We start from the raw sequence: 25,518 nt of genomic DNA on the forward strand, positions 1-25,518 counted from the left end.
TGATGTTCCATCATGCTGTGGTCCTCCACCTTGCTCCATCTTTTACTGGGAAACATGTAATCCTGGCCCCAGTGCCCCCCCTCAGCAGTCTCAGTTCAGAGCAGAGCTGGTGTCAAACCCTCTGCCTTTGTCCCTGTGCCAGGAAAGGACAGTGTCTCCTCCAGGGCCTCCAGTACAGGGTGAAGGTAGTAGGGATGGAGAAGCAATTGGGATCCAACACTTGGTACCAGGAAGCCCCAGGAAACAGCTGGAAGGGCAAAGAGGTGGTTGTTACCCAAACCAGCCCTGGGGCAGCTTTATGGCCCCCACAGCAGCACCCTGGGGAGATGTACACCCAGTGCAGCCAAATCACCTTGTCCCTTGAAGGCTGGGAAACCCTTGGTGTCCTGGCTTCAGCAGAACTGCACTTCCAGCTCATGGATGTGAACCTGCTCACACCTTGTGTCATGTCCTGGAGTCACACTAGTGCAAGGACCACACACCCTGCTGCCAATATCCAATCCTCCCCGCTGTCTCACTGCTTCTCATGGTACATTCCTGAACCTGGTGCCATGGGGAGCAGAGCCAGGCCTCAGGCTGTCCAGCCACAGCTGAGCAGGGTTCAGGCCCAGAAACACACATCTCAGGCATGAACTGTAGCACTGACCATGATCCTATGATTTTCCCAGCCCTGCTAGTATGATCCTAAAGTCCTTCCTCCCTGCCTTTGGTCCCCTGTGTCCAGCTGGGCTATGGCATTGCTCACAGCATGCAGGTGCTGGTCACACACAGGGATCCTTGTGTCATGGCCCCACGGTGGGCAAGGGAAGCCCACAGACACCTCACAGCCTCTATGTGTGGATGTGGAGCAGCCAGCAGTGATCAACAAGGCACAAAACCCCAGGGAGAGCCAGCCCCTTTAATAGCTTCTGCTCTGTGGCCCAACAGCAGACACACTTCATGGCTTTATTTATTATAAAAGACCTTTAGGAAGATGATCTCTTCCCAAAACCACCCCTCAGCTTTATTTCTGCCCACAGTGTCTAATGGGGTGCTGGCACTGCCAGGGTAGCAGGGCTGGTTCCAGGTTTTTTAGACAAGGGGGACATTCCCAAGCCTGGAGGTGACCCCCTCATTCCCATATAGATCTATGCCTTGGAAACTGCAAACCCAAACTCCATTTCTAGGCAGCTGGATGACAATCAACCCCAGTGTTTATTGCAATGCTCCTCATTTGCCTCAGGTCTATAAATGTACATTCAAAAATAACAGCTCTGTGTATCCCAGCTGGACACATTTGGGCTTGAATGATGAACAGGCTGATCCGTCGGTGAGGGAGAGTCACCTCCTGGTCCCGAGTGTGGTGGGAGCAAACAGGCCAGTTACCTGCTCAGGACCTCTGTGCATCGAGTCAGAGCCTCAAGCACGAACAACTCCAGCTCTCCTTTCAAGTGCATTTGGTGTGAACCCGTGTGGTGTCTCTGGCATCATATCCCAGCACAGGGAAAAGACCCGCCGGCCCTAGAGAGCCACATCCCTTGGGTCCACACCTGTCTTGGGGGAAGAAGACAGGTTTGAGCAGCTGCTGTAATGATGTGCCAGCTTGTTTTGGCTCGAGGATGGGCAGTGAGAAGGCTCTGGAGAGCTTGGGCAGTTCGTGTTTACATGGTACCATAGGGAAAAAACCAGGTTGGATCCCATGAAGCCACCCCGGCTGCAAAAGAGGGGCTGACAGCCAGTGGGGGCCTGGTGGAGCCGAAGGGTTTGTGATGCTCAGCAGCTGTGGGGGCTGCCCATGGTGCTCCCACATTGTCCCAGCTCCCAGCCTGCAAACCCTGCATCCAAGGCAGCTCTTGGCAGGGAGCTGCATTTCAGGTGGCTGCACATCCCAAGTATACCTCCCCAAAGCAAACTCACCACCCAGAGAAGCACACAGTGGTTTAAACAGTAAAAAAAGAAAAAAAAATTGCTTGTGGTATGTAACTCCCATTACCTTGGGCCAACCATGGGCCAATTATGTCAACTTTGTGCACCCCCCCCCACAAAGAACTGCTTTCAGAAAGCCTCAAGTCAATGTAGGCTCTGTCCCTGTTCCTGCAGTAGCCAGGGAAGGCACAGGTTCCAAAGCACCACTTCCAGAACCTCTCCAGGTCCCAGATGGGGAGGTCTGGCTGCCACTGCTGAATTGGATTATTTGTTGGTTATGTAGCTTTAAGCTCATGTCCTTTTGGGGACAGCCAAAAGGAGAGGGGAGAGCCAAAGGTGTGAGCAAGGAGCACAGGGTGGCTAATCTCAGCCAAGCCGTGGCTACCACCTCTGCCCGTGGGGCTATGTGTCCCAGTGGGGAATTTTACCCCTGCAGCCAGCAAGTCCTTGGGCCAGGAGCACGTAGTGGGATCCCAGACAGCGTGGAGACACACAGCACTGAGGGCTGATGGCCTCTGTGGGGTCAGCAGGGATGCACTTGGGGCATCCCTGGGGCTTTGCCTGGGGCAGTCCAGTGCCAGCTCCCACTTGGGACAGCCAGGTCGTGGCTGTCCTATGGCAGTGCCGTAGGCAGGGTGGGGATGCCAGGCTCTCCTGGGATGTCCTTTCTCTTGGGGATGGGCAGAGGAGCAGCAGTGCACCAGACAAGGGTAGTGACACGCTGAGGGGGACCTTGTCCATCAGAAATGCCAGGCTGGCCTCGTGGGGGGTGCAGATGCAGCACAGAAACCCCAGGAGCCAGGCTGTCAGGTCCACAGGGCCAATCCTGCTGCAGTCTCTTGTGGTACAGCTGAGCTGGGGTCTGTTTTCCAGGTCCAGGTGGCTGTGGCGCTTCAGCTCACCCTCCTCTTCTTCTCCACAGCAGGGACAGCATCTGCCTGTCTGTCCATCCATGCTTTCGGCCTTCAGCAGGACTCCACAGGGACACGAGGGGGTGGCTGCAGCCCCAGGTGGCCGTGGGAGGCTGGTGTTTAGGTGGCCTGGCCGGGTGGGAGGCGTTTGCTGTCCAGAATGGCCTTCCAGTCATCAGACCAGGAGTGCAGCCGGCGGCTGGGGGGCTTCAGCTGCAGGTGCTTGTTGTGGCAGGCAGTGAAGAGCACGTGCTCCCAGGTGGGGTTCAGCTCGGCCCCTGCAAAGCAAGGAGAGAGGTCAGTGCTGTGGACAACTCCCCTGCGAGACACTGAGGTTGACTTTGCTCCAACGTGAAGAGCCTGAAGATACAAAACCCTGATAAGAGCCTAATCAAGCATGGAGGGACCAACACCCATCACTGGCTGCATCCAGGCACTCCCTCAGCCCTCACCTCTTACCTGTTATATCAGGTCTGTCATCTATAAGCAGGTCAGCAGAAACCACCGTCTTATCCCGCGTCAGAACGATCTGCTCAAGAAACTCAGGGCCAAAGTGCTTCTCCACCCAGGCATACTGGAAGGCAAGAGGCAGGGGGTGAGCTCAGGGGAGGCTGATGGATGGGGCAGGGGCTGCTTGGTGGAGTGGAAGCAGCCCTGGCCCCTACACAGGGATAATCTCTCTCTTAATAAGTTGTTTAGTGGGATAGATTTGGATGCTGCTGGAGCACAAGTTCTTTTAAAGCCCAGCAGCTTTTGATGTGATGAAATCCTAAGACCAAGACCCTCAGTGTGTGCAAATGGCAGAGCTCGGCTGATGGCGGAGCTGCTGCTCTGTGAAGATGCTTAGGGACAAAACTGATGGCACAGGGAAATGTTGTTGCCATTTTACAGCTGGAGGCATATAGGGGTCAGCTGGCTTTGCTGGGCAGCCTGGACAGGAGGGGGAGCTGAGATTTGGACCTGCTCACCTTCTCGTAAGGGCAGTAGCGGTACTTCTTGATGGGGCTTGTGCAGATGAACACGTCGGTGCTGCCACGAGGAGAAAAACAGGGGCAGAGTGTCACTCTGTGCCAGAGCAGGCAGGACCCCGAAGGTGACCCCCCACCACACACAGACCAAACCAGGGTGATTTAATCCCCCATCTCATAGGATCTCACCCACACCCACAGCACAAGAGCAGAGCTGACGGGAAGGGGCTGCACATGGCTGATGTTCTTGGTGACTGCTCCAGGAATCAAAGCCCTCTCTCTCCTCCCATGCCTGCTGGCTGGGAGTAATTTATTTTTAATGCTGATGTTGTATCAGCTCTTCTGCCAGGAGGTGGATGAGCCTGCAAAGCCACAGCCTCTCCCTCGTCCATCCCCACACCACGGGGCAGGTTCCTACTCACTCTGCCAAATTTGCCATTTCTTTCACAGCTTCCACAGCCCCAGGGAGCGGGTCCAGCTCGATGAAGAAGTTCTTGGATTCCCAGATGCTGTTGGCTTTCTCCTGTGAGTGGAAAAAGAGCAGTTACTGCACAGGGCTTCTTGCTACTCTTCTGGCATGCAAGTCTTCCTCACCTTTTGTGAGGATAGAGGATGGTGACAGTGAGAAAGGTGGGAGCACCAGCTCCAGTCCCCTCCTGCTAACTCCCCCTGCCTCTGTGGATGCCTCTGGTCCCCACCTGCCAATCTGCACCCATTCCATCCAATTTAGATTGGAGATGCTCTGCAACAGACTTGGTTTTGCCTCTGCAGCCCCAGATACAGAGGGAGCAGCACGTTCCTTCAAGGCCAAACACAAGAGATTATCCAGATCTGACCCAAACCCTGGGTGTGGGTCCAGAGGGATGGACCCACGAGGATCCAGCTGATGTGGCCTGGTAGCCCTGCTGTAATGTGATGCTGCTCAGGCACAGATGCTGTCTGGCCTATTTGTCTCCATGAGATCACTTAAAATAGCAGCCGGGCTGCTCTCCCAGGAGCAAATATATTACAGGATGAACCACATGTCAGGATGAATGCAGATGCTCTTCCTCAGGGATGCCTGGGCAAGGTCTACCAAGCAAATAGAGCATCTCCAGGCAAGGATTTGAAACACTTAACATCCAGGTCAGCAGCCAGGATGCAACGGTATAGCACAGGGAGAACAGAGATGAGACCACAGGGAGCAAAACCTTGGGATGAGGGCAGAGTCCAGGGGCTGCCTGCTATGGATCCAGCACAGCTCTAAAGAACAGCATCCCCTGCACTGCCTCAAACAGGTAACAGCTTGTCAGGCACCAAGGAAAGCAATTATTTTGCACAAACACCAGGTCCTTGGGGAGGAGAGCTGGGAAGAAGCAGAACCAGCCCTGTCCTGGCGTTGTGATGCAGCTGAGGAGCTGCAGATGCAGCTGGGAGAAGTTTTGAAGGGAGCTCTGCCCTGAAGGACTGATTTTCATTTTGAACACTTCTGTTTCTAAATTTGAGGGAGGAGAATAGGGACAAAAGGAACTTCAAGCCCATCCCAGCCTTCTTGCAATCTGGCACTTGGCAGTTCCCTCCTGCCTGATGTGTGGGAATCTAGTGAGTAACCACCACATTTTGCCTTTACTATGCCTGTACTGGGGGAATAAAGCAGGCAACCATGAGCAACTGGGGCTTTACTGGGAACTACAAAGCTCAGGGCAGCAACACCCCAGAGCGAACACAGGATCGCTTAAGGAGTCCCATCCTGCTTTAGCCAGTGCCAGGACACTGGCTGCACACCTCGCCTCCTCTCAGGAAGGTAAATGCATCAACCCATCACATATTTGGGCACTGAGCTTTTAACATGACATGCCAGAATCAAACCCTGTATTTCTCAAAAAATCCCAAGTAACATGACAAGACCAGACACCCAATTTAAGAAGGAGACTCTGTTTCACTCTTTCCTTTTGCCCAAGCAGCAGAAAACATCGGTGGATCAGAGGAGGGAATAAAAGCCTTCTTCATGGCTGTCCAAAATGAAACACATTGACTTGTGCAGAGAGCCAGCAGAAATGCCTCCTGGCTCCATGGCAAGAACAGCTGCCTTAAAAGTTTGCCATGGGGTCAGGCAAATATTCAAACTACAGTTGCTCTGCTTCAAATTAGTGAGCAATGATGTTCTATTTTTAAGACACTGACTGCAGTTGCACAAGAGACACCTGAAAAACAGTCTGATGCAGCAGAGCACTTCAAACTCCATTGAAGTGTTTTCTTTCAGCAAGGACTTCCGCAGTTATCCCACTTCCAATTATGTCAAAAAGCATTTTGCAATCAAGCTTGAGGAGGGAAGAACTAAGCTCATCTTGAGGAAAAGACCCATTCAGCTCCCAGAGACAGAATAACTCTCTGTGGCACAACCATCATGCTGGCCCAGCAGATGGAAAAATCCCCTGGGCTGGGAATCCCACCAAGTGTCAGAAGGACACACCCTCAAATTCCTTCTTCTTATGTCTCCCCTTGAGGAATTTTCTTGCCTGTCCAGGGCTTCCCATCCTTCCAGGTCTGTGTGCTCAGTGCATTGCTGAGCTGTTCTCTCTTTAAGAGCTGGGACCTGCAGCTCATTGGACTCTTCAGCTTCTATTTTCTAGTCCCCTATATCAGGTCAATGGTTCTCTCTGAGGAGGGGGACTGGAATGGCCCATGTGCCCACATCCACAAAGCAGATCCTGTTCTCTTCATCCCTGTTCTGAAACCATGGTTGAAACCAGGACTGCTCCGAGGTCGATCTGTAGAAATTTTGTTCCTTGTTCAGCCCAAGGTTTCAGTGGTTTTACATGATCACAGCAGACACAAGATGAGCTCACTTCATTTAACACATCCAACGTAGTTAAGATCAAGGAGGAAAAATTCATTATCATGCATTACCCCCTGCCAAACTTTTAACATCTGCTTTACTGCATGAATGACGTTCTCCATTTCCCTTTCATCAATCCCACCCAGAGAGGACATGTTATTTCTTTAGCTCATCAAGATGTTTAGGACTTTGCCCATGGGAGAGCTCCGGACCTTATTCCCGCTCCTTTCCTTGTAGCCACCATCCTACTAAAAAGAGGAGCACTTTTATTTGCTGTAACACCTTTCAACCAGTGCAACTGCAATCCATGGATGAGATGAGAAACTTGAAGAGGCAGAAACCAACTCTCTGCTATGGTCAGCCCATTGTAATACGATAAAGTACAACATAAAGAGAGTTTCTGCTTTTAGGCTTTAATCATTAAAATGAATACAGTAATTTTCAGGCATGGAGGGTCTGGGGTTGTTTTAATTTTAAGTAAGCCCTTACATGAAGCATTAATTGCATGATTTGCTCTCAACTTTTGTGCTGCATCCCACCCCTCACTTTGCTGTTGAGGAGCTAAATAATCCATCTAGGAACAGTATCAATCCATGTGTCCAAATCAGAGCTAGAAAAAGCCAGCTATGCAATTCGAGGTATTTTAAGACCGATATTCTGAAACATCTCCTTTCCTTGCATGTATCTCCATCCATGAATGCAGGGAAAAAGACCACTAGACCACTTGAGTAACCTGGTCTAGTGGAAGGTGTGTCTGCCCACAGCAGGGGGTTGGAACGAGATGAGCTTTAAGGTCCCTTTCAACCCAAACCATCCCATGCTTCTATGAAAAAGACACTGGATTTCTGGGAAAAAAGGCAACACTGGAAGCTCTCCTGTGTGCAGACCTGTACCTGTGCTTTGGTGGGAGCTCTGGCCAGCACCCACAGCCCTCCCCAGCACTGCACCCACGACCTGGGGGTCCGGGGGTCCCGCGGGGCCGAGCTCCAGCCCCAACCAGAGCACACGCAGAGCCGGGGGATGCACAACTCACACTCAGCTCAGGTCCCAGGCGCCCGTACTGCTCCGACACCCAGAAGCCCCTCCGGTCCTCCAGGGCAATGTAGGGCTTGTCGGGGTACCTGGCCCTGAACTTCTTGAGGAAGCCTCCCTCAAAGTCGGCCAGCACCCCATCCATGTCCACCAGCACCCGCAGGGCCCTGCGGGACCCCCCGGCGGGGCCGAGCCCCCTGCCCAGCCCTGCCAAGGGGCTGCAGCGCCGGGGCCGCAGGTGCAAGAAGCAGCTCAGCAAAATCATGGTGGAGGGGGCTGGGGGAAGGGGATGAGGGGCTTCGGGAAGGAGATGGGAGGGGGCTTGGGGAAGGGGGACTTGAGGAAGGAGATGAGGGGCTCAGGGCAGGGGATGGGGGTCTCAAGGAAGGGGATGGGAGGCTTGGGGCAGGGGATGAGGGACTTGGAGCAGAGGATGGGAGGAAAGGGAACAGGTGCTCAGGGATGGAGAGCTCAGGACAGTGGATGGGGATCAGGGCAGGGAATGGGGTGCTTGGGGAAGGGGATAAGGGTCTCAGGGCTGGGGATGAGGGGCTCGAGGAAGGAGATGGGGGGCTCTCCAGCTAAAAGAGGGGCTTTTATTTCAAGCAGGCACCCCGCCAGCAGGCAGCCGTGGCAAGCGCATCCTTTTGCAGCAGAAGCAAGGAGCGGAGGGGCGGATGCGAGGGGGAGCAGAGGGGCTGCGAGGGGGTGCGGGGGGGATGCAAAGGCCCGTCCTGGCGCCCAGCGCGTCCTCCCCCTCCCCGTCCCATCCCTCCCTGGCAGCGAGCGCGGGGCGGGCGGCGGGGGGGGACCGGTGCCGGTGCCGGTGCCCGGAGGTGCCCGGCGCTGAGCTCGCCCCGACCCGGCAGTGCAAAGCCCAGTTCCTCTTCCCGGTGCTGGGCCGAGCCCGGAGCGCCGGCACCGCCTTAAAGCGGCACAAGCGCCTGTGACAGCGCGGCTGCTCCGCGCCGCCCGCCCGCTTTAAGGCTGCACGGGCCCCGCGCCCTCCCCTTCCCTTCCCCTTCTCCTTTCCCTTCCTCCCGGCCTCAGTTTCCCTCTCTTTCAGTCTCGGGGATTCTCCATTTCCCTTCGCTTGTTGCGGACCCTGTCCCCGATCCCGCCCTCTGCCCCCATGCCCGTCCCTGCCTGCAGAGATGGTGGGGTTTGGGGGCGCAGATGTGTAGGGGCACAGTAACGTGATCTTTGCATAAAATACACCCTTTTCTGCCAGTTCACGCGGATGGGACACGCTGTGGCCAGGGGTGTGAGGAACCCTTAAAAGCCGGAGCCCAAAAAGCCGGTTCCGGGACCCCAAAGAAGCACCGACAGCACCACGAATGTTCTGACACGGGACCAAAGATCTGGTCAAAAAGTGCTGTGAGGGTTAAAACTGATGGAGAAGGGGCAGCTCTCCAAGTGGCACTGACAGGATTAGGCAATCGCTGAGCTGGGAAAGGAAAGATTTTGCTTGACAGCAATAATACAGTTCCACTGTATTTAATTTTTCAAGTCCAGAATGTTTTCCAGTGGAATGTATTATCCTTGGATCATAGAAAGGGCATGAAAATGCACTGTAGGAATCAGGTGACCTGGGGAAGGTCACAGTGAGGGAAGGAGAACTGGCTGGGTGGTGAACCCAGCAGTGAGGCTGGGAGGGCAAACGGGGGAAGTTCAAGTCTGTGTTGTGCTTTCACTCCCACTTGGAGGCATTTTGCTCCCTGCGAGGAATGGGATTTCAACACAGCTGGATGTTCCTGACTAAGCAGGGAGGGAATACATAGAAATTTATGGCTCCCCAGGGCAGTGGTCACAGCCCCAGGGCTGACAGAGCTCAAGGAGTGTTTGGACAACGCTGCCAGGCACATGGTGGGTTTGTTAGGGTGTCCTGGGCATTGCCAGGAGTTGGACTGGATAATCCTTGTGGGTCCCTTCTGTTGCCAAATACCTCCAAAAATCATCGGGAAGAATAAACACCAATTCATTCCTTTTTCACGTATTTATACATTTTTAACAAATTAATTAATGTTCATTGGTTCTAAATTACATAATTCCCTTTCATTAATTAGTATTCCATCCACTACTGGTTATTAATCTCTCATTGCTTATGCTAATTAGTTCATCTTTCTAGTGTCTTTTTCCCCGGTAGGGATTTTCTAACACAAATATCAAGCCTTTGTTAGTCTTCTTCCTTATCTGCTGTTTTCTGCAAAAGGTCCTTGTTTCCAAATGTCCAGTTTCAACATCACATTTCTCTCTCATGGGCTTTGTTCATTAAAGGTTAACTTTTAACAGTTTTAGTACTTTTCCCAAGCTGTCGTCTCGCAAAAGTTGTCTTATGACAACTTTTTGCTGTATGCTGGCTAAAAGTGATTTAAGGCCTAACACATAAGCTAAAACAACTAATTAAAGGGTTTCATGAAAGCCACTAGAAATATTAGAAAGGTTGTATCATTTTCAGCACTTCCAGCTCAGGATGGTCTATAATTCCGTGATCTCCACACAGGCTTCCATCATCTCCATGGATACTGAAGCACTGACACATTCTCTGCCTGCAGAAGCTCCCGAGGGATGGAAAACACACTCCCACGTATATAAACCGAGTCAACCAGCGGGATACAAAACCCCGTTCCCCGACATCCGGGCGAACATTACACGGAACCAGAGGACAACCACCGCGTTCTCAGGGGACAAGAGGGATTAAATCTGCACTGCTCGTGCAGTGCCAGCACTCGGGAGGGCTTGACCGTACGGCGGGGGTCCCCCTGTCGCGATGGTCCCCATGTCGCCACGGTCGCGGTGTCGCGGGGGGTCCCCGAGTCGCGCGGAGGTGACGCCGATGACGTCACCACCTCTCCCCCCCTCCGGCCCTGCTGAGTCACGGCCCCTCCCGCGCCTCCTGACGCGGGGCCGGCGGTTGCCACGGCGACCGCACCTCTCGCGAGAGGCGGCGCGACCGGCGCGCGGCGGCGGGAGGTGCGCGGCGCCCGCGGCGGCCCCTCATTGGCCGGCGGCGGCGGCGGCTCCCGGCGCGCGCCGCTTTCCCCCCCCCACACCCCCTCCCCTCACACGCCCCGGGCCCCGCCCCTCCCTCCCTCCCTCCCGCGCGCGCGGCCGCGGCGCGAGCCGCCAAGATGGCGTCGGCCCTGGAGCAGTTCGTCAACAGCGTCCGGCAGCTCTCGGCCCAGGGTGAGGGGCACGGGGGGACACCGGGGGCACCACGGGAGCCCGCGGGGCCGCGGGAGGGCGGCGGCGGCCGGGGGAGCCCGCCGGGCCGCGCGCGGGTGGCGGCGGGGCGGGAGGGGGCGGGCCGGGGCCTGCCCGCTCGCACGGCGCTCCCTCCGGCGCGGGGCCGCGGCGCCGCATCCCCGGGGCCCGGCCCGGGGTTCATTCGGGCTCTACACCCGCAGGGGCTGCGGCGACCGTGCGCAGGTGAATCCGGGGCGGCCCCGGAGGGGTCCCGGGGGTGTGACAGGCCACGAGGGGCCGGCGATGCCCTCCCGGTTCTCCCAGGGGGTGGTTTTAGCGCCGGCGGTCGTACCTGAATCTGAGCCTTTAAATCAGGGGGAGGAGCGGGCACCGCGGGGTCTTTAACGGGGATTTTATAGCCCAGCCTGTCACCTCCCTGACGAGCGGGCAGGTTGTGATAAGTGAATGGTTTAAAATACGGTTCTGAAGAGTCCAAGCGTCCATTTTCAAGCAGAGCATGGACAGAGAGTCCTGACCCACTACGGAACAGTATGACAGGTCTGAGACTGTAACCACGTGTTCAGAAAGTGTTTAAATAACCACGATTAGAATTCCTTAGTTTCACTGCCAAAATCCTAATTTTCCTATGTGCCAAACTCCTAATTTTCCCGGTTCTTGAACTTTCCCTCTATGTTGATGGGTTCTGAGTGTTCCTCTGCCTGGAATGTTTGATCTCCAAAATTGATCAAAAATTGATGCTTTCCTCTGTGGTCCCAAGTTTTCTCTCTGGCAGTTCTTGGGTGGAGTTCCAGCTTTTTCTGACTTTGGTTTAACATGTTAAATATAGAGTATTTTTACTGGGGATATCACATATAAGAGATAAATTAAACCTACAAGGTGCTGGTACAAACCAGGTGGAAGATGGTTCTTCGTACACCTGTAGTTGAGCAGGAGAATTTTCTGTCACAAGGCTTTGGGGATGTGAAAGGCTCAAGAAGGGACTGTTTGGCTTTTTGGAGACTGTTTGGCTTTAGGGATGAGCCAGGTAGGCATTCTCTGTGAGAAAGTCTTCAGCACAGGAAGGACATCAACCTCTTGGAGAGAGTCCAGAGGAGGCACCAAGATGATCAGAGGGATGGAGCAGCTCTGCTGTGAGGAAAGGCTGGGAGAGTTGGGATTGTTCAGCCTGGAAAAGGGAAGGCTCCAGGGTGACCTAATTGTGGCCTTCCAGTACTTGAAGGGGCTGACAAGAAAGATGGACTGGGACTATTTCCAAGGGCCTGGAGTGACAGGACAAGGGGAAATGGCTTCACACTGATGGAGGGCAGGGTTAGATGGGATATCAGTAAGAAATCTTTCCCTGTGAGGGTGAAGAGGCCCTGGCACAGGTTACCCGGAGAAACTGTGGCTGCCCCATCCCTGGAAATGTCTAAGGCCAGGTTGGATGGGGCTTGGAGCAACCTGGGCTGGTGGAAGGTGTCCCTGCCCATGGCAGGGGGGTGGAATGAGATGATCTTTAATGTCCCTTCCTTTCACAGAATCACCATCCTGTGATTCTGTGAAAGTAAATCCAGACCCAGACAGGCATCTGGAGGACATGAGAGCACACAGAACATGTGTACTTGTGGTTGTTTCTGGCTGTCAGCATTTGGCTGCCTGAGAGGTGACATAAAGGGACATTTAGTTGGGCCTGGTGTGGGAATTTCTACTTAGACTAAGTTGTTCAGTGTGTGTGTGCAGGGATGGATCACAGAATCCCAGAGTGGTTTGGGTTGGAAGGGATGTAAAAGCTCATCTCGTCCCACCCTGTGCCAAGGGCAGGGACACCTTCCACTAGACTGTGTTGCTCAGAGCCTGTTTTGAGGAGGTTCTTTGTGTTGTTTTTTGGAGGAATGATAGAACTGTTGAGTGGATGGATTGCTCTACTAGAACTAAGGTTTTGCTGTGCCTGAATACCATTATCAAGCCACAGAGAGTTTTACAAGCCCTGTTCCTTCCCATGCATATGCCTGAAGATTTAATTCTGTATAGAGGGAGCAGTTTTGGGGGTGGATTTCCAGCACTCTTGGGCTCTGGTCCCTCATTGGGAACTTCTTGATTCATTGCTGGGTCTTCCCTGGTTTTCCTTTTTCAAAGGAAAAGGCCATAGAACTGAGAATGGTGTAAATCTTTCTGGGTGGAGGCACTATTCCTCACTTTATCAACACTTTTGTAAGGGTGAGAGAACATTTGTTTTTTCTCTCTGATCTCCAAGGATTGACCATTGAAACAATACTCTGCTTCGAAAGGGCGTAGTTTTAATTTATTCAATTAATAGGTGGGGAGGAAGAGTTTGAAAGCAGTTCATGAGAATGGATCTGCTTTCTTCATAGGGACTTTTGGGCTTACCAGACCTTCCTGATTAAAATAGAAATGTTTCGTGCAAATAGAAAATGTTGTGGGTTTAATTATACAAAGTAAATTTAAGGACAGGTTTTTACATCCTTTTGTTGTAGGTACTTAGTTGTATCTTTAATGTTCAAAAAAATGCTTATGAGCAGACCTGAATGGTGGGTAGGGCTTGAGGAGCAGCAAGGAACAAGCTCTGGTGTATGTTTTATTAAAAAAAAACCAACATGTGGTGGGTTGAAAACTAATGCCTATTGTATTAAAGGAAATTAAATCTTGAGGTGATCCTACTATTTCCTGAGGTTACATAGGGTTGTAATGAGGGATGGCAATATTGTGAGCGTTCTCTAATTAGAGTTTGACAACGATGCTCTTTGTATTTCAGGGCAAATGACCCAGCTTTGTGAACTGATCAATAAAAGTGGAGAGCTGCTAGCAAAAAATCTTTCCCATCTGGATACAGTGCTCGGTGCCCTGGATGTGCAGGAACACTCATTAGGGGTTCTTGCTGTCTTGTAAGTGTTGCTTGCTTTTAATTAAATATCTTAATATTAAAACTCCAGGCAACGTGCTGAATTGTCAGCCAAATGTTTTTTTTTTGGACACAAGTGTTTTCAATCTGCATTTTTTACAGTGGGTTGGTTTCCTTCGGTGGTGCACGTTTTAGTAATGAAAATACCAAGGCAAATTTGTATTTTCAAAGGAAAAAAACCTTTGAAGCATGCAAATGCCATTACTGTAAAATGGTAAGATGTGGGGGGTCATTTTCCCTCAGGCTGTATTTCTTTCTCCTGTGTATGTTTTTATAAAACATAAATTTTTATAAAACATATATATTTTCTGCTGCTGTGGTTGGACAGGGCTTGGAGCAGCCTGGTCTAGTGGAAGGTGTCCCTGCCCATGGCAGGAGGGTGGAACTGGACAATCTTTAAGGTCCCTTCCTGCTCAAACCATTCTTTGATTCTATTATAAGTGTTTTCCATATGTGTTCAGCAAAAAGTTATAAAATTAGCTTTTAAAACTTGATTTTCGGGGCATTAGTGTGCTGAACTGTAAACACGGAGCGAGACGTTTTATTCCAGTGGAACGTGGGGTTTATCATAGTTCCTGGGGGGTTGTCTCTGGACAGCACTGAGGCTCTTGCTGCTGTCTGTAGTTCAAGATAATGCTTGAATTGCCCTGGGGGTGCTGAGGTGAGGCCCTGAACTTCAAACTGGCTGTACCTGACTGCAAGTGAAGTATCTGCAGGTTCCACTATTATTTTAAAACTGCTTTTTAAGGGAAAGATCAGAATTCTAGTATTTGTTCTATTACCCTTTTGAAGAACAATACTGTAACACATGGAGATAAATGCACTTGATGTTACAATTCACAAGCACCTTGTAAAAATGCATTTTGCAAGGCTACAGCCCACAGATGCTCAGGAACCACCACAGATGGAGAGAAACTGGAACTGAAGGGAAAGGGCTCCTAACAAGAGAGAAATATCCAATAATTTAATAGTTGAGAACTCCTGAGCACCTTCAAGCAGGAGGTGGCTGCAGGATAGGCAGAAGTGTCCAGAGAAGTTGTGTGGCTGAGTATTAAAATTCATCAGTGTTTCTGTTATGATTTAACCATTGTACCAGATAAAATGATTTTTGTTTGCCATAGTTTGTTCTAAATTGCAGTTTGCACTAAATTGAGAATTGGGGTGTGCATGGAAAAGTGTTTTCAAATGTTGTGCAGCTCCTGGGGAAATCTTACACCGGCTGTCATAAACAGTTCAGATTTGTTTGCAAGCACCTACGTGCAGAGACTTAGCAATGAAGATGTAGCTTTTTTTATTAACCTCTAGACATTAAGTGCTAAACCTTTTGTTTCTGTGTTTCAGGTTTGTGAAGTTTTCTATGCCCAGCATCCCTGACTTCGAAACATTATTCTCACAGGTGCAGCTTTTTATCAGCACTTGTAATGGAGAACACATTAGATATGCAACAGACACTTGTAAGTTAAGTTTAATTTCAGACTTTATATATTTTTTTTTTGATAGTTTGGTGTTACTGACTTTTCACTGTGGTGTTTTTTTGTTTGTTTTTTACTGTATTTAGTTGCTGGCCTGTGCCACCAGTTAACAAATGCCCTTGTGGAGAGAAAACAGGTGAGCAAGTATCATCTACTACAAATAAGCTACTACATATCCAAGGCTTAAAGGGGATGTTACCAGTCTCTTACTCCATAAAGACTTGACACTAACTTCACATTAAGTATTTCTGTGCAGCTACTTAGTTGTTCAGTCTACTGAGAGGTAATGAACAAACCCAAGATTTTAAGATTTCTTTAAGGAAAACAGAAGGAAGATAAATATTTTGGGAGGAGAGTCACTTAAAAGCATGCTCTGTCACACAAACTATTAAATCTGTAGTACCAAGAGTGTTCTTCAGGTGATGTGTGCGTGAGTAGGAGAGAGCTGCAAAAATTGTTAGCACTGGTGAGCCAGTGATACTAGGTTTGGTGTTATTCTCCCTGGTGTTATGTAATAGTTTTAATGAGATGCCTTAAAATGTACAAGAAACTTGATTAAGAAATATTTGACCAGTGGTTTTGTTGCTAAGATACTGACTTTTTCAGGCCACTTTAGTGAAATCTGGCCAGAGGTAGAAGCAGAGATCAAGAATTCTATTTATTGAGAGACTGCAGTATCCTACAAAAAGGGAACCTCAAATAAACTACTACCTAATGGAACCTGTCAATTAGTGTTATTTTTCATTTGTAAGTGTCAACATAAGATCCAATGTGCTGCCATCTATGAGAAATTATCTGAAAGAGATGTAATTTCTGACAGCCCCTGCGAGGAATTAGCATTCTCAGACAAGCCATAGACAAGATGCAGATGAACACAAACCAGCTGACCTCAATACACGCAGATCTCTGCCAGGTAAGGGGAGCTTAAGGGCTTTTTGTGGCAGTAAAAGCTTATAAAATACCTATAACCCTTCGAGGAAATGCATGCTCACATATTGCAATGTAAAAATGGCTTTTCAACTGGTTTGGGTTTTTTTTTTCCATTAGTAAATAATATGATATACTGAAATAAAGTCCAAATCTGATATACAGAATAATTATTAATTTTAAACGTTCAGTGCATATCCCCAGTCTTTGGTTTTGTTGATGACTTCTGAAGGTGCTTTGACATCCCTTCTTTGTGGGCCGAAAGTCACCCAGAGCTTATTTTAGGAATATCACTGTAATATCCAACTACTGTCTGCTCAGCTCTGACAAAAGACATGTTTGTCTCAGTGTCTTTGGCCTGGATTTGCACTCCTGTCTCGTTCTTGCCTCCTGGGAGTTGGGGTTGGACAGGAATGTTTAGAGCAATATTTAGTGCTGCCAGCACAGTAGTTTGGCAGGCCTGGAGTTTCAAGCAGCTTTGTCAAAGTTTAATTTCTTTAAGAGTCAGATAATTTATAACAGTTCATAATCTGTGTTAAGGGGTTTCAACCATGATACAGTGAATAAACTGTGTTACAGCACTACTGACACGCTCTGCTTTTTCACCTATGGAGAAGTAATATTTAGTAAATAGTACTGATTAATTTAGTTTCAACTTCTTCCTCATGGAAATTTGAATGGAAATGGCTAATTTATGAAAACTTGATTTATTTTCTTGTAGCTCTGTTTGTTAGCAAAATGCTTTAAACCTGCCCTCCCGTATCTAGATGTGGACATGATGGATATTTGTAAAGAGAATGGGGCATATGATGCGAAGCACTTTTTATGCTACTACTACTATGGTGGGATGATATACACTGGGCTAAAGAACTTTGAAAGAGCACTCTACTTTTATGAACAGGTAACTCTAAATGAAGTGTGGTAAGTCTGGAGTGTGATCAGTGGAAAGGCAAAAGTAGACGTGTAATAGTGCTGAGAGAACACAGCACCTCTGAATTGTCACAAACTGCCTTTAGAGGTGTTTTCCTTTAAGAAGGCCTCTTACAGCCTTATTGCACCATGAAGCTGTGCAGCTCAAAGGGTAATGTTAAATTTATCTCACTATAAATATTTTTCAGCTGCGTGCTTAGAACTGCTGCACAGAAACAGGTCACAGGCTGACACACAATTTTGTGTTTGCTTAAAAAACAGTCCAGGTTTTGTTAAAGCCTTTGCTAATTTTATTTGATTTTTACACTTCTTCCAGGCTACTACAGTATTTTCTGATTTTATTTTCTCAGGGAAAGAAAAGAAAATAGCAAAACTGGGAAAACTCTGTGTATGGGGAAAGTCCTGTAAATGTGCAAAATAAGCTGGTGCAGCATTTTTCTTTTCTGTAAACAAGGGTCAGCTTTTGAGAAGTTTCAGAATCATAGCAAACTAAAATCCCCTTTCCCTATTCTGCAGACCTCTTTCATACCTAAATATGAGATCTGCTGATGTAATAGCTTTATAAAACCTCTTTAGGGATTGGTGTAAATCGAGGTTCCATGGGAACTGTTTAATCATTCCTGGTTAACAAGTAGCTGCAGGTGATTTCTGGTACAACTTTAGATATATGGCAAGGAAAGAAGTTTTGATTCAATCTGAACAGGATTATTTTAAGGTAGGCATCACTATAACGTGATGTGTTTTGAGTAGCTTGTATACAATCTCCGTCTTTTTTTGGGGTATTTTTGGATAATTAATTTTGACAGAAATTAGTTAACCTTCAATGCTCAAAAGAGAATTTCATATGTCATTGTGTCCTTTCTGCATGCAGGTTGAAACTGAGATTTTTATTAATGCAGTAGCTAGCAGGACCTACCAGTGAGTATACTTAATTTCTGTTCTGTTTCTTTCTTTCTTGCTTAGGCAATAACTACTCCAGCCATGGCAGTCAGTCATATTATGTTGGAATCATATAAAAAGTATATCCTAGTTTCTTTGATACTACTTGGCAAAGTTCAGCAGCTACCAAAATACACTTCCCAGATAGTTGGTAGATTCATTAAGGTAAGTCTTGTGAATACAGCTAAATAGTAGAACAACGAATCTGAATTTGTAAATGATTTTTTTTTTCTACCCTCATTTGATGGTGCTGTTTAACATTGGAGATCATGAGAAATAATTCACAGTGTGCCAGAGTACAACCCCCATGCTGCCTTTCCAGTGTGCAGTAGGTAAAGATTGTTTGGCAATTTCTGCATCTATTAGAAGGAAACTGTGTTGTTCTGGCACTGGAACAAGTTGCCCAGGGAAGCTGTGGCTGCCCCATCCCTGGAAGTGTCCAAGGCCAGGTTGGATGGGGCTTGGAGCAGCCTGGGCTAGTGGAAGGTGTCCCTGCCCATGGCAGGGGTTGGAACTCAATGACCTTTAAGGTCTCTTCCAACCCAAACCATTCCATGATTCTGTGATATTGGTGATACAGGTTTTTAAATTTAAATTTGGAAAAACTTCAGGGCTGAGTAGTACTCACCAATATTCTCTTCACTGCCACTGCACATCCCTTTATAGCTTTTTATGTTAGAATTTTAAAAATACTCAGATTTCACCTGGCTTTCAAGATGCAGTGTCCTTGGGAAAATATTCAACCTGTACTTCATCTAATTGAAGTACAAAATGCTAAACAGTTTATTCCCAAACTCCAGCTTTTTAGAGAATAAAAGCTTCTGAAAAAGCTGCAAGTTTGGAGTCTGTAGGCATTCAGAGAAGGAGGTGTAGGGTGGGAGACAAAACTGCTAGTGGGAGAGTTCTTATCCTATGTAAATAACACACAGTTAATTAGTTCTTATTTAACACTGAGTTTGCTGATTTGTGACCAAACTTCTGGAGAGTTCCACAAGTCTTCAAACTTCAGATACTAATAAGCAAGCTCAAACCATTTTAAGGTGATTTAAATGAACTAGTTTGACCCTGAGTGCCTGTTTTCCATGCTGTGACACATCGTGGTCAAGGATGAGTGTCTTAGAGGGCAAAGCAAATCTAATGGGTGGGCAGTGACTGCAATATCCTACTTACCTCAAACTCAGCTTTCTTCTTGTGCTGGTCAGCTAAGGGTTTTTTTTTTTCAGACTGCTGAAAGTAAAACTGTCACACAGAGTCCTTGAATGATGTTTATTAAATCTTATACTGCAGTAATAAAGATTTAGTGTATGAGGATCTGTCATTGCTATAAAGCCACGTATGGGCATCACGTATGTTTTATGAGAAATGCTCGAGCTACTTAAATTTACTTCTCTGCCTGCATGGCTTCTAATGTTAAAGCTCTGAACAGGTTTTGTGGTGCTGGGTGAACACTGTGTCCTTTAAGAAGGGTTCTCATTTTTTTAATTGCAGCCTCTTAGCAATGCTTACCACGAATTAGCGCAAGTTTATTCAACCAATAAACCCTCGGAGCTTCGAAATCTGGTGAACAAACACAGTGAAACATTCACAAGGGATAACAATATGGGGCTGGTTAAGCAATGCTTGTCATCTCTCTACAAAAAGAATATTCAGAGGCTAACCAAGGTAAGAGAAACTGTGAGTGGTTTTCCTCTAAGAGTGTGTCTCTGAAATATATTCCATTTAGAGCAAAGTGATGACGTAGTAGCGTGGCAGAGAAATGACTAAAACTGAGGTTTGTGTCTGAAGCAAATGAGACTAAAATGCTTTACATAGAAAAGCAATTCATTTGGCTACTTATGCATTATTTAAAAGGTGATTCAGTCTACCTGTCAGAGGCATTTGCCCACGAGGTTTTCATACATAACCAAAAAAGTGAGCAGTGTAACCCAGTGACCTTCATCTCTATTCACAGAATGGTAAAGCTGGACTTTACAGGCTACTTCATTAGGGAAGAGTAAGCGAACAGGACAGATTTTGGAAGTGTCTGAAATAAAAGGAGAAAACAGAAGCAGTGGAGTGATGTGTTCCTTCACCTGAGAGATTGGATTAATCCAAACCTCAGAAGGAAAGCAGTATAGGCATGTCTTGAAGGAAATTCCAGGGATGGACAGTCACCTTTTTCATGTAAAAAGGAGAGGGATGTGGTCAGGACTGTGCGGGGTAAAAAGGAATTGCAGAAATGGGTAATGACCCCATAAGTGCACAGTGTAACAAATTCATGTCTTTGGAGGAAGAGCTGACTCATGGTCCCTTAATAAGTAATAACTAGATGTTACACTTGTTTCTTCCCATTAGACTTTCAAAATAAGATTACTTAGGCTACAGAGGATTGACAAGGAAAATTCTTAACATCTGGTTGTAACAATTTGATACTTTGTGAATTTCAGACGTTTTTAACATTGTCATTACAAGACATGGCAAGTCGAGTGCAGCTGTCGGGGCCCCAAGAAGCAGAAAAATACGTCCTCCACATGGTAAGACCTGTGACTTGGCTAAACTGTGCTAAAATTAGTGTTTGGGTTGGCAGTACATGGTCTGAGTTGTTCTTTTTCAGGGTGGAGGAAATGCTGTTAGTCTACTGTGGTGTTGAGACTGTTCTCAAAATATCTAAAAAGCTGATGTCCACCTAATGTGTGAATTATGTGTCTCTGGGAAGCTGTTAAAAAGTAAAAGCAACCAAGTTAAAGATTATTCCACAAGGAATGTGTGTGTTATAGTTACCTGAAATTCTGTTCTTGGTGATAACTTACATTAAATCCTCTCTCATTTCAGATAGAAGATGGTGAAATCTTTGCAAGTATTAATCAGAAAGATGGTATGGTCTGTTTCCATGATAATCCTGAAAAATATAACAATCCAGCTATGCTTCATAACATTGATCAGGAGGTAAATCTTTAACTGCTTTTGGAATACTGACCAAAGAGCCTTAGTCTGTAAACAGAGAAGCCAGTGTAGGTAACTATAGATGTAGAGACTGAGGACTGTGAATTGTTATTTGACTGTTTCACAGTACCAGTATTTAAAGGTTTTACATTCATAGTTACTGTCAGTATATTCTCTCTTGTGTCCTGCACAGCTTGAGCTGTTTCAGGAGACTGGCTGCTTGTTGTTGGTGATGTGAAGATCCTTGAACTGAATGGATTAGAAAGATTGTTTTTAGAGTTTTAGACTTTAAGCATCCCTTCCACTGGCTGTCAATAACCTGCCTGTAGGTGACCCTCAAGGGACTGTCTATCAGTGGCCTTAAAAAGGATGAAGTCATGGATCCAAATTAAGGGATTAAAAATGGTCTGACACTTTTGTTTGGGAGATGAGGGATGAGAATATTTTGACGTGGAACTTTAGCAGTGGCAGAAGTTACTGGTTCTACATGGCACAGCCATGAAATGCCTTGAAGATCATGTCCAGACTGGACAAAGTAATCAACTTAATGTATATTTTTAAGATGCTGAAATGTATAGAGCTTGATGAACGACTGAAAGCCATGGATCAAGAGATCACTGTGAACCCTCAGTTTGTGCAGAAGGTAATTGATTTTGATGTCCTGTGAGAGTATGTGAGAGATTCATTCAGTGCAGTGAGTATGTTCTACTGAATGTTGTTATTTACAGTGTTAATATTCCATATTATTAATAATAATATGTGCATAAACATCACGAACCATCATAAAGATACTTATGATTTTTGAAGGGGTTTTGTCCTAATTAATCCTGCAGGGATTTCAATCAGAAAGGAAGTGCATGTTATTTTCATATGCACCTTATTTTCCTACCTGTTAACTTCAAAGAACTGTCATTCTCAAACCTTCAGGCCTGTTTCTGAACAGAACTAACTCTCTCCCTTTCAGAGTATGGGCTCTCAAGAAGATGACTCAGGGACCAAACCATCCAGTTATTCTTGAAATTAATGTTGCTCACCACTCCGCTTTCAAGTAAAAGCTTATGAAAGAATCACGCCTGGAATAGGGCATTGAGGAGTTCCACGAAGAGAGCAGAGAGAACTGAGCTTTGCTTTTCACCTGGACATTAAGAAAATAAAAGAACACCCTCTCAGTACTGTATAATATCAGAAATATTCTCTGCAAAGAAAAGGAAATCTCAAAAGAAACTTAAAAGTCTGTTGTGGATTTATTTATCTTCAGATTAACATCGTTAATGCATTAAATAATCTACCTTTTGTTTTAAAGGGTTTGAATGTTGCTGTGTTTCTGTAGCAGTCCTCTTCTGCAAAAAAAAAAAAGTGTTATTCAGGGAAGAATACAAACTAGTGTTGGTTCACTTACAAGATAATTACTGGTTCATTATTCTGTATTTAAAGTTGGCTCAAAGTGCAGATTTATATGTGTGGTGGGGGCAGAGGGGTGGAGTTTAAGCAAATCATAATGTAGAGAATTTGCATATGGCCGGTGTAGCTGGTGCTGTCTGTTAAATGAGGAAATAAGAACTGTTCTTCCCAAAAGGATGAGGATATCGGCGAGTCCTTGCGAGGAAAGTTTGCTGCAAAGCAGGAATCACTATAGGGAAACGAGACATGACAGCAGTTTATGATTTTAAGTTTCTGGTACAAAATATTTGCTAATATTATTTGCTCTTAGATGAAACTTATTAGACCGGAACAAAAGGATATTTGGAAGATGTTGGTGTTCTGGAGGATTCTAGATAGGAAGTTGTTTACACTGAAAGGAATTTAAATGTTTGTTCCTATACAACTGCCATAAAGGTATTCAAGAGGCTTTTCTGTGGTGGAAACCAGTATTTCTACATGGAACATAAATAGAATTTTAAACAGCTCTCAAAATGCAGGATTTTATTCTGAGATAACATGCTGGAATGGTACCTGCTTTTTAATTCACTATTTTAAACTTTAAAACTTTGTTGTTGGATTCTTTAAAGTGCTTCACCCCTTAAATCAACGGGCTGCTTAATTTTCTGTAGTTCTCGTGTATCCGAAGATTCTCACTGTTCAAACACCTTCCTGTCAGTGCAATTCTCCTGCTGTCAGGCAGAAATAAACCTGTCATCAAGTCAGAATTCGAGAAGCTCAGCAGCCTCTGCTTTCTGCTGAAACACCTGACTAGGAGCTGCTTGGCACTGCTAACCTGGCAGCTTGTTTTCAGGAGCCCAAGTGGGAGCTGAGCATTTCTGGCTCTTGCTGTGTGAAGTTTGTTTGTACTGAGGTCACCCGTGGCTGAAAATATCCCATTTGTGCTTCCAGTGCTGATACAGAAGTGTTGGGGCTTTCACCCCAAACTGGTGTCTCAATTCTAGCAGAACCTCTGTGACAGTGGGTGAAAGGAGGTGTCCCAGGTTGTTTCGATGGTGCATGGTGTTTTTGGAAGTACAAAATAGCAATTTAGTATCAAACACAGTGTAGGTCTGTGGTGTGAGCAGCTCACCACTGAGCACTTGTGCTTCCTGCTGTAGAGGCTTCCATGGAGGCAACTTTTACACATGATCCTAAAGCAAAATCTTGGGTTTATTCATAACTTGCCTTACCAGTCTTGTAACTAAAGAGATTTATGATTTTTGAAGGTTTTTTTTTTTCCTAATTAATCCTGCAGTGATTTCAGTGCTGAACATACACCATTTTCCTCTCTGTTCCCGTGGAAGTCTTAAATGAGTGGATTAGTGATGCTGTGGGCTGGAGCACCAAGTGGGGTGATTGTTACAACCACTGTGGCACTCACAGAAAGAACTGCAAACAACCTACCCCAAAGCCCACCCATCCAGAAACGTGCCTGGCTCACCTCTCCTTGCCAAGGGCACACTTGCCAGGGGAGAAAGTATTCAGGATGGTGTCCTGGAGTTGGAGAAAAACCACAAATGTCCATTTTTACACCACTAGTTCCTATTAGTGAGCGTGGATTTACCTGCTGAGAGCTGCAGGATGGCTTTCCAACTGTGGAATTGGAAGCAAACTTAATATATGCAGCTGGCAAATAGCTACTATATTTTTCTCTTCTTTTTTCTTGCCTACAGTAGATAAAATAAATCCACGCTCACATCAAAAGGATGGCAGAAAGAGCTGTGTAATAGTTTCAAGTGATTCAAGTTATATATCTGATTTTTAAGAGGGGAAATGCTTTTAAAGTTAGAGAACTGCTGAGATTCCTTTTCTGACATGGGTAGTTGTGCTGTTAATCTCTGATTTCTGTTAAAAATTCCGAGTCAGGTCCCACCTGTAGAATCAGTAGATAAAACATTCACCTAAAGTGCTTCAGGGAAGGGCTTTTAAGTCCTACTTTGATAAACACACACGGTCTGGCATCTGCATGTCTTGAGATACTGCTGAAATTAAGTCAGATTTTTAATGAAGCAGCTCCTTCAAATCTTGGAACTAATTGCATGGGCTGGTCAGCTGAGACGCTTTGAAAGCACTTGAGCTTTCTGGTTTTAATTTGTATTTACTGCAGGGAAGAACTTTTGCTCAAATCTAAGAACAGTATGTGCTGTGCTGCTCTGAGCTTGGACTCTCAGAGGTCCTGTGGCTGGTTCTTCACATCCTGCATGGCCACATTTTAGGCGTCATCCACGGAACACTTGAGTGCACGCTTTGATGTCTGAGTCCAATTTTGATGCGTCTTAATTAGCACAGACACGAAGGGTGGTTCTGAAGGCAGTGTTAGACATGCAAGTACCATTCGTAGCCACAGGAGGGGTCCCTAGGCCAGCTCCTGTTAGACTTCTAAATGTTTCTGAGAAGAAACGGTTCGAAGCTGTTTGTGTACAACCCCCCTCCTGTTTTTGTGCCACCGAGGAGCCCCAGTTTGTGACCTCTGCTGACACCCACAGCGCTGCCATCGTGCCACTGTGTAACTCCAGCTGCCTCCTTCCCAACTTCCCTTCCGTGTCCCGCAGCACAGCCGGTGTTTGTGTTGTCATAGGCGATCTGTATAACCTAGGAAATGTTCTCTTGTGTGGCCACAATGGCCCAGGAGGTTAGTCCTGAGAAGTTGTTTAAATGTGCTATTGGAAAATAAAGATAACAAACGAGTCGTTCTTAGTTTGTCTTAAATGAGATTGTAGGTTTTCTGTGTCTGGGTTTTCCTTAGATTTTGGGGGGCCTCTTGTTCCTGTTGCTTCTCAGGATGCAACTCTGGGTGATGGGTGGGAGGCTGCTGGTTGCTGTGTGTGGCTGTGTCCTTTGCTCAGGAGCTGTTCCAGCTCTGCTCTGGGCATCTCTGAGCTCTCCTGAGTGATCCTGAGTAGGAACAGTATTTGTGTGTCTTCCTTAGGACGTGCTGCTGCAGGTCCGTGTCTGAGATGGGCTAGGGGATTTTGGATGGAACACTTCTATTGTCTCAGAGCAACCTGGTGTAGTGGAAGGTGTCTCTGCCCACGGCAGGGGGTTGGAACGGGATGGTCCTTAAGGTCCCTTCCAACCTAAACCATTTTGGGATTCATATCTGAGCTCTGTGTTTCCACAGTAATCCATCTCACTGACCATCTCTGTATTGTGTTCATCAGACATA

At 47.0% G+C, this 25,518-nt stretch overlaps 3 protein-coding genes across 3 annotated transcripts in view; 2 read left to right on the plus strand and 1 right to left on the minus strand.

Moving 5' to 3' along the window:
• Positions 1–25,518, plus strand: part of FLCN (folliculin) — a 208,640-nt gene that overhangs the window by 170,736 nt on the left and 12,386 nt on the right. The window lies entirely within an intron of this gene.
• On the minus strand, positions 1,160–8,049 carry NT5M (5',3'-nucleotidase, mitochondrial). Its single transcript, XM_051779185.1, has 5 exons — positions 7,636–8,049; positions 4,207–4,307; positions 3,785–3,845; positions 3,276–3,390; positions 1,160–3,094 (listed from the first exon to the last, which is right to left on the minus strand). Exons 1-5 carry the CDS (start codon positions 7,897–7,899, stop codon positions 2,937–2,939), a joined length of 699 nt encoding a protein of 232 aa, XP_051635145.1. The 5' UTR covers positions 7,900–8,049; the 3' UTR covers positions 1,160–2,936.
• COPS3 (COP9 signalosome subunit 3) lies at positions 10,685–25,049 on the plus strand. The gene is made up of 12 exons (XM_051778542.1): positions 10,685–10,820; positions 13,594–13,723; positions 15,082–15,194; positions 15,299–15,348; positions 16,033–16,125; positions 16,861–17,040; positions 18,033–18,173; positions 19,497–19,670; positions 20,435–20,521; positions 20,820–20,933; positions 21,493–21,573; positions 21,895–25,049. The coding sequence occupies exons 1-12, from the start codon at positions 10,766–10,768 to the stop codon at positions 21,946–21,948; spliced, it is 1,272 nt and encodes a 423-aa protein (XP_051634502.1). The 5' UTR covers positions 10,685–10,765; the 3' UTR covers positions 21,949–25,049.

The sequence above is a fragment of the Manacus candei genome, unplaced genomic scaffold (assembly GCF_025592945.1).
Source record: "Manacus candei isolate 608988 ecotype Guabito, Panama unplaced genomic scaffold, ASM2559294v1 h1tg000002l, whole genome shotgun sequence".
NCBI classification, from domain to species: Eukaryota; Metazoa; Chordata; class Aves; order Passeriformes; family Pipridae; genus Manacus; species Manacus candei.

What these genes read in the sequence shown, in the direction of transcription:
- NT5M (XM_051779185.1), bottom strand. Translation starts at nt 7,899, where the DNA reads ATGATTTTGCTGAGCTGCTTCTTGCACCTGCGGCCCCGGCGCTGCAGC. An exon ending in GCCTGGGACCTGAGCTGAGT is followed by an intron (nt 4,308 to 7,635) that starts GTGAGTTGTGCA and finishes TTCCACTCACAG; the next exon opens with GAGAAAGCCAACAGCATCTG. An exon ending in GAAATGGCAAATTTGGCAGA is followed by an intron (nt 3,846 to 4,206) that starts GTGAGTAGGAAC and finishes TCCTCGTGGCAG; the next exon opens with CACCGACGTGTTCATCTGCA.
- COPS3 (XM_051778542.1), top strand. Translation starts at nt 10,766, where the DNA reads ATGGCGTCGGCCCTGGAGCAGTTCGTCAACAGCGTCCGGCAGCTCTCG. An exon ending in TTAGGGGTTCTTGCTGTCTT is followed by an intron (nt 13,724 to 15,081) that starts GTAAGTGTTGCT and finishes TCTGTGTTTCAG; the next exon opens with GTTTGTGAAGTTTTCTATGC. An exon ending in CACTCTACTTTTATGAACAG is followed by an intron (nt 17,041 to 18,032) that starts GTAACTCTAAAT and finishes TTTCTTGCTTAG; the next exon opens with GCAATAACTACTCCAGCCAT.